At 42.7% G+C, this 8,575-nt stretch overlaps 1 protein-coding gene across 1 annotated transcript in view; it reads right to left on the bottom strand.

Annotated features, from left to right (window-relative positions):
* Nucleotides 1-8,575, bottom strand: part of Galntl6 (polypeptide N-acetylgalactosaminyltransferase like 6) — a 1,056,791-nt gene that overhangs the window by 64,518 nt on the left and 983,698 nt on the right. Inside the window, exons 9-10 of the mRNA XM_021218705.2 lie at nt 2,123-2,344; nt 1,664-1,741 (exon numbers count right to left, since the gene is read on the bottom strand). Coding sequence (XP_021074364.1) covers nt 1,664-1,741; nt 2,123-2,344 — 300 coding nt within the window. The remainder of the gene's footprint in view (nt 1-1,663; nt 1,742-2,122; nt 2,345-8,575) is intronic.

An 8,575-nucleotide genomic window follows, 5' to 3' on the forward strand; every position in this document is an offset into this window, starting at 1 on the left:
AGAGAGAGAGAGAGAGAGAGAGAGAGAGAGAGAGAGAGAGAGAGAGAGAGACCTACAAAATATTTTGAATCAGGGCATGGCCCGATTTCATATCTTAAGTGCTCTGTGTTGAAAATAGTCTTCAGGGTAGAAAGAACCAGGGAATGAGCTAGGGGATAGCTGAGAGCCATTTATGGTCTGTAACTTATGTTCACAAGCCAAGTCCCAACAACCAGAGCCGAAAATTGCCTGATGGCTGTGTATACAGAACCAGGATGGTGTAGAGGAGCAGGTGACAAATGACTGAGTAGAACTGAGTGAGACCATGCGTCTCTACTTCTTGGCCCAGGACTCCCATAGGGCTCTTGTATTTATGGCGTTGTTAGTTTGTGGTTCCCTTCTGTAAGAGACCCAGTGCTTGCATACCCCTTTTCCCTGTTCATTGAACACAGGCTGACCTACTGCCTTGCTTAGGAGCTAAGTTTGTCCTAACAATCACTTTAAAGCTTGTAGGATGTTACAAAGCCCCCTCATATATTTGACTGGATCCTGGAAAGGAAGGAGACGTTAGGAAAAAAACATGTTAAATCTAAATAAACTCTAGTTTAGTGAGTGTCGTTGTCCTAATAAGAATCAAATAGCTTGATGATGCACCAGTAAATGTGGTAAGTATCAAATGCCATTAGTACAAACAGTTGGACATAGGATGTCTATATTATAATTACAATGTGTATATAATCACAATTATTCTAAAATAAGAAGCTCATTTTAAAATAATTCTCAACCCAGACACAGTAATGCACATCTGCATGCCAGGCAGCAGGATCATGAGTTGGTGGTCAACCTAAGCTACATACAAGAGATCCTTTCTTAAAAAGTAAGCCAGACGATCTCCCCAAATAAGCCACACAAAAACAAAAAAAAAAGCTGCCCCCCAAAGAAAAATCATACAAGTGTGAAAGATATGAATGATCTTACAGATATATCCAGCACAGTTTGTCATTCTTCATCCCTTTTAAGAAATTGGCTAATATACAAGTGACAGTCAGAAACCAACTGCTATAGGTATGTGAGGATGACCTTGAACTTCGGACTCTCCTGCCTCCTCCTCCCAAGTGATGAGGTTGTAGGCACAAGGCACCACACCTTGTTTACATGATGCTGAGGATAGAAGCAGGCTTTTAGGTATTCTAGACAAGGACTCTGCCAACTAAGCCCCAAGGCCAGCCGCTCATCGTTTCATTTGGATTATGCAGCTTTTTCTCAGAGCTGGGTGACCATAGTAACACTAGGTAATGAGGTCTTAAGGAGACAACAAAACCAAGGAAAAATAACGAAAAGGTTCCTACGTGGTGCAGCATTTGCCCTTGGTATCCTCTTCTAAAGGCAGGTTTAATTGCTAGGCTAAAACCACCCATTGGACTCAGTCGTTGCTTTCATGCACTCTTTTCTAGAGGGAAAGAGCTACTGCAATAGTATTGAATGAACAGAGATGGACGTTTTAAATCTGGGGCCCGAGGCTATCCGGATCTTTCCACTCGAGATCATGAAGTAAAATCAGGTCAGAGTGTTGAACAGGAGAGAGGTTAGTGCTCATTTAAGGAACCCGTGTGGCTCCCATGTGCCTTGCCTTCTGTCCTGATGGAGCAGGGTACACCCTAGGTAGGAAATTAGCCTCACTCACCATTGCTTCGTCCTTGCATATATAAATAGCAATAAGGCTGATGACAGTGAGGGGCATTCTCACATCCGACGACAAGTTCTATCATATCAGATACATGAGCACGCTTGGTTACAAGATGTTGCTTTCATTCTCTACGAGCTCCCGTGGGCTCTTCTGCCCATCTCAAGTTAAACTCTTTTTGAGGCATATTAAAAAAAAATCCATATGCAGCACCAGCAGCATTCAATAATTCTTGGATGGGATATTGACGCTAGCTAGCACTTTCTGAAAGGAAGTTAGGCACTCATTTCTCAGGGATGTTTCAAATTAGCCTGCTGGGCTGATGGAGAAAAGAAGGAGGTTTGGCCATCTCTCTCATTTCTCAAGCTACGAGGAGGAGGGAAGGGTTTAGCTGTCCCTCCCCACCTCAGAGGCTGTGGGGGATGGACAGGTTCTCGAGGGTAAGGCGGGTCTCCTCACCTCACCCCACGCTGCAGGCAGGGGCTCGACCGGAGGATAGTACCTAGGCACGTCCCAGGCCACCGCAGCCATGAACCATTTGAAGTCTTTGCACTTGAGTCGCTTCCGCAACTCCTTCTGGGCAGAGATGTCTCCGGTGGAGAGGTGCCTGTACTCTGGCCGCCTCTGGTAAATGTACTCAGCAAATTCATCCATCCAGGTCTCAGCCACACGCTTCAGGTTCTGTACAGCAGAGACAAGAAAAACAAGAAACAAAACAAACAAACAAACAAAACCAAAGATAAACAAACAAAAAAAAAACACATCAAGTTATTTATTGGTTTCTACGCCCAAAGGATCACTTTACTTGCATCAGAAACCGAGAACCAGATATCTGCAGGCAGCACTGGCTGATGGGTTGTTAACAGCGAGAGATTTCATAACGGCAGGAGCGTGATGGGATTAGCCTGTGGCTTAGTGCACATTCTGCTCCGGGCATGGGGTTCAGCTGACAGTATGGTAATTAATTATCAGAGCTGGCCGAGATTCTTCTCACAAGTATGGCACCTTCCCTCCTGTTATTTCATGACGACATTTACTTAACTTTATTTATTTATTTATTTATTTTTGCATACAACCAAAGGAGTTGAAATGGGAGAGACTGTAACTCCCGTAATGGATCTGATTGCTTAAAGCATTTCAAGATACAGGCATTTAGGAAAGAGCAGGGATGAATAAGCTGCTATTCTTCCTTTCTCCAACTGTAGAGAGGTAGTAGAGGAAGAAGAAGAAGAAGAAGAAGAAGAAGAAGAAGAAGAAGAAGAAGAAGAGGAGGAGGAGGAGGAGGAGNGGAGGAGGAGGAGGAGGAGGAAGAGGAAGAGGAAGAGGAAGAGGAAGAGGAAGAGGAAGAGGAAGAAGAAATTTCTTATACTGTGACATGGGCACCAATCAGAATTTATAGGTTATTGTATTAGAAAGTGGGCGGAAAGAAATTATCAGGGGCCAATCTTCTTTACAAGTGTTTCTTGGAGTGAAGGAGTCAGGAGACTTATCTCAGAAGATGAACATGTTCCTTAAGATTAGAAGAGCTAAGGGTTGAGTCAAGGAAGGCCAAGGTTGGTTTGTTTGCTTATTTATTTATTTATTTATTTATTTATTTATTTATTTATTTATTTATTTATATAGAGACAGGGTCTCACTATGTAATCCTGGCTGTCCTGGAACTTGCTCTGTAAACCAATCTGGCCTCACTCACAGAGATCTACCTGCCTCTGCCTCCAGAGTCTCCAGAGTCCTGGGATTTAAGGTGTGTGTGCCACCATGCCCAGCCTGGTGTTTTTGTAGGCTTTGGGGATTGAGCAAGTTGGTTAGGCACATTGGATTTCAGATTCTAAACATGGGCACACCAGTAGCAGTGTGTGGGGTGGTTGTGTGATTGTGAAGTAGTTCTTAGAAACTACTTAGAGTTAGTACATACCTGCGATTATGAAAAATACTAGAAAGGATTTCAGGATTGGAAATGGAAGAGCCTGGCTAGTATAACCGAGCATTTCCCAAGGTCTCCGAGAAGGAAGTAGGGCAGAGATGAGCCATTGTCTGGCATTCCTTCAAGCCCTGTGGCATTAAGTGGCAGAACAGCTGTGTTTGCTGGGGAGGTGCCAGCTTCGGTTCCTTCATCTCTACAGCTGATTTTACAGCTGATGTCCTGTGGAGTCTGGTTATTGACCTTTCCAGTTTAAATTCTTTATTTTAAGGGCTTGGTTTAAAAATCTGTATTCCTCCAAATTGGAAAATATAAAAGAAATGAATAAATTTATTATATATATCAAAGCTAAATCAAGATGAAATAAACAATTTAGACAGACCGTAACACCTATTGAAATAAAGGCAGTGGCCAACTCGGAATGGATCAAGAACCTCAACCTCGGACTGAGTCTAGTAGAAAGTGAGGTAGGCGTGAACTCTGAGTAGATTTTCTTGTGAGAGGATCTGGTGATTTGAATAGGTATGTCTTCATACACTCATGTGCTTGACTTTTTGGCTCATAGTGAATGGTACTATTGGGAGGTGTGGCCTTGGAGTAGGTGTGGCTTGGGTGGAGGAAATGTGTCATTGTGTGAGAGGGTGTTGAGGTCTGCTATGCTCAAGCTACACCTAGTGTGGTATACAATCTCCTTCTGCTGCCTGCATACCAAGATGTAGAACTCTCAGCTCCTTTTCTAGCACCAAGTCTGCCTGCACACCACCATGCTTCTTGCCATGATGGTAATGGACTAAAGCTCTGAAACCAGCTCTAATCAAAAAAAAAGTTTTTTTTAAAAAGCATTGCCATGGTCACGGTGTCTCTTCACAGCAATGTTATCCTTACCTAAGACAGAGGAAAACCTGAGGAATCCAGGAACAGCCATGATCCCCAAGTCTTTGATTTGATTGGTCAAATAAAATCACCCCAATAACAATACACTGTGTTAATTTGTGGCTGTCATCTTAACTCAGTACTTAGCTTTTGGAAAAACATTGGAGCTACAGCTGAGAAATGTCACAAGCCGTCGCAAGTAGAGTTTCCATGGCCTTTTTATAGATTGTAGCACAGAACCCGCTGTTCCAGGAAGTAGTTGGACTCACATGCATTAGAGTACATTGGCGTGTTTATACAGAAGCACAAATACACACGTTCAAATATGTGGCAGTAATGGGGAAGGTGCAAAGGCAGATTTCTCACTTAGGCATTCATAGCTATGTAAATGTGCAAAACCATGAAAGTGAGACATCCCAATAATGTCTCTTGCCAAAGAGCCCGTGCCAGAACGTTCCCATCTGCCTCTGAGATAGAATGAATGCTGATGATGGTGCTCATGTGTCTAAAACATAGCTAATAAGGAAAAAGAAAGCAGAAACCTTGTAGATCAAGAGTTCTAGACCTATAATAAGTCTACACCTGAACTCCCTGAACCGAGACATGGTCACATGGTCTTACACACGTGAAGCCTGCTATTACCTGATGTTCCTGTTTTTGTTTTTTTGTTTTGTTTTGTTTTTATTGAGTGGAAAATAAAAGTGCTTTGCTCTTACATGCTTTTGCCTGCCTCCAGATTTCTCTGGATTCCTGGGGGTAGGTCCTGTATATACAACCTCGACTTTCCCATTTAGGAATCCTTTTTCTCCTGCTGATATTTTGCTCTTATCTTGCTCACTAACCTCCATGGACCCTTTAGTGGGGCTCACAGGCAATTTCTCTTATCTTTCAGATACTCCAACAAGAGTTCACCTGGGTGTAAACGTTTGTGAAGATTTTCATGCTGCTTTCAGACCATTAGGGTGATGCACGCTACAGTGGTTGGTGCCCCAGATTCCTTACAGATCCGTGGGTTTTGACAGGAAAGCCTTCTCTGACCAGGACTTCCTCCTTTCACCTCTGAGCTTTGTGTCATAGTGTCCTCCTTCTCAAAACCTCCTTCTTTCTGCTCTGTGGGGCTATGCCATGATTTCCTTCTTCTTACCACAGATAGCCAGTCAGCTTTCTCATTATTGGCCTCCACTTGTCATTTTGATAAACAAAGTCTCCATTCCAGGTGTTTAACCACACCTAAGACTTTGCCTGTAAGTGCTGTCTACTGCTTAAGACATTCTCCAACCTCCTTTACACTGCTCTTTAATTTTATTCTTCAGTACGAAACCTTCTTATACGAACACTTCTATTTATCACCTTTTAAGATAAAGCAGCAACTCTTCATCGTTCTCCCCACCAGCTCTTCCTCTCCAGCACCACTCCTGTTCTTTCTGATAGTCTTTCTTAAAACTTTCTTATTTCTCCCAGTTAGGGTTGCCAGGAAAAATGCGCGATGCATAATTAAATGTTTCTTTCAAATAAACAACGAGTAACTTAAAATTGTAAGGATAATTAACGTTTGCATTATTAACCTTGTATGGGGCATGCTTAGACTAAAAGCTATTTGTTGTTTATCTGAGGATCAAATGCCATTGAGCGTCTTGGATTTTAATTTGCTAAGTCTGGCAGCCCTGCTTAGTGATATACATAATCTGATTATAGTATGCACTCACTCCATGTGTAACTTGCATCAACTGTATGTGCTGAATCTCATAATCTTCTTGACGCTATTGCCAAATCCGTCAGAAGAATGTTTTGCTTCTGTGGAAACGATTTCAGAGTGGTTGGAAGCAGCTCTCTGCTGAGAAGTCTGGTGTAATACACAGCGGATATAATAAGACACGCAATCCCCTGCTTTGCTGGTTTTAACAGGGGGGAACTCCTGCTGGCTCTCTATCTGTGAAGCAAGCAGGGAAGCAACCACAGAGCTTAAAGAAACAACCTGCATAATTGGTAGCTAAAGGCGAGGACTCTGTACTGCTACATGGTCTGTGTAGGGAATATACTAACTGATGTCTGAAAGCAGTAGGTGAGGTCTCCCGCCTCTGCCAAGTTCTGTTTGGTCAAGTAGACTGGAGGCAGCTCAGTCCTACTTATTTTGAACCCAAGAGGCTTTCATGTGCTGGGAAAACATGCAGCACAGAAGTAATTGAATAGTTACTGGAGATAAGAGAGGAACACACACACACACACACACACACACACACACACACACACACACACAGAGTGTACAAAGAAAAGGAAGGACTTAATTTTCTTTTAAAGCTGAAGAGTCCTGTTTTCAAATGAGAAATGAAATCAGAGCTGTTATCCATGTAACTTTCCTGGTCTGAAGAATGAGCCGTTTCTCTGGCACCCTTCTGTGATTCCTTGTGTCTCACCACATGCTCTCTTATTTGGCCCAAGCTGATATTAATCTCTGTGTTGCCCACATACTTATTAACACACATAACACATTCAGCTCTATTTAGAGGTGCTTCAAACCCGGACGTTGTTTTCTTTGAGCTATCCAACACTAAGTCTTTCCTTAATTCTAATGTCTTTGAATTAATATTTTGTCCAGAACATTAAATCACATTTCTATCCCAGTTCATCAGAATGATTTCTAGCCCTGACTGTTCTCTGTTGCACAGGTTCCGTTGGTCCGCTGCCGCCACCACTGCCGCGCCGCCGCCGCCGCAGCCACTGCTGTTGCTGCTGCCAGCATCAGCATTTCTCTTGTTCGAGTATTCTACAAAACCATTCTTGATCAGTTTCTCAGTGTATTATTTGGGAGTCAGTGGCCACAGCTGTCCCATGCATTTGTTTTATTTGGGAAACATCTCACCTTAGTACAATGCCTCGATTTCTTTGTGCGTGTTGCGGTTATTACATGTGCATTTGTGTGACCCCAATCCACAAGCTGTACTTGTGTCAATATTAAGCTATTTTATTACAGCAGACTGAGGAATAGATTTCTCCTTCTTCATATATATGGCCATGAGAAACTTTCTGAACAAGACTGGTTTTGCTGGATATCACTAGTTTGGGGGAGAAAGCTATTTGTTCACAGCCGTTCCAACAAGGATTCACACCGCTACCCTACGCATCCAGGAATCCTGCTTTGATTTCAGTGCATCTTTGTCTCATCTTTGATACCCGAGAGGGTTTTAGTGGTTTAGTAGAGCCACCCTAGATCCCTCTTATCACTGATAATATGATAATGTCACCAGGAGTACAGCTCCTAAAAAAGAATCTGTAAGGCAGCCCCGGCCTCACAACAAGGGCTCACCCCACTTTACTTTCCACTAACCTGAAAACTTCTTTGAAGTCAGTGGGAAGCCATAAGCCCAGGGAGAGGAAGTTAATCCAGTCCCACCTAAGAGGCTTCTCTGACAAGCAACTTGCAGGTGGTTACACGCCTTGGTTGTCTTGAAGAAGGGTTAGCCTTTTCTTTGACTCTATGTTTCTATTATGTTTTTGTTTGAATATTTTAGATATTTACGGTGGTGCTTATGAAAATTTTAGCTCAGCAATTGACACAGGACAGTAAAAAAAAAATCTCCATGAACTACTTAATTAAATCTCTTATAAAATTCTAGCATGTTGAACTTTACAAACAGATTACTGAGGAATAATTTTATGCCAAGAAACCACTCATTTAAAATGTACAGCTTGGCACACTATTAAATACATATTTTTTTTAGTGAAATCATCCTTAATAAGGTAGTGGACACTTGCCACTTCGACAATTTACCCCAGCAATAAGGGGCAATTAAGACCAAGTAACAGGTTGGTTAATCAATCATATCTTCAGAGGAAATGTTATAAAGGCAGTATTCAGTATCACCATGGAGACAGGATGGATGGGACAGAACAGGAAACCAGAGAATCAGAATTCATGGACACTCTGGAAGACAGGGGAACACCCTGCCTGACTCAAGCTCTCAGTCTCTCTCTCTCTCTCTCTCTCTCTCTCTCTCTCTCTCTCTCTCTCTCTCTCCCCCCCTCTCTCTCTCTCTCTCACACACACACACACACACACACACACACACACACACACACACACAGATGAGTCACTTCAGCCAGATCTTCCAAAAGTAACT

Source organism: Mus pahari, chromosome 19 (assembly GCF_900095145.1).
Source record: "Mus pahari chromosome 19, PAHARI_EIJ_v1.1, whole genome shotgun sequence".
Taxonomy (NCBI): Eukaryota; Metazoa; Chordata; class Mammalia; order Rodentia; family Muridae; genus Mus; species Mus pahari.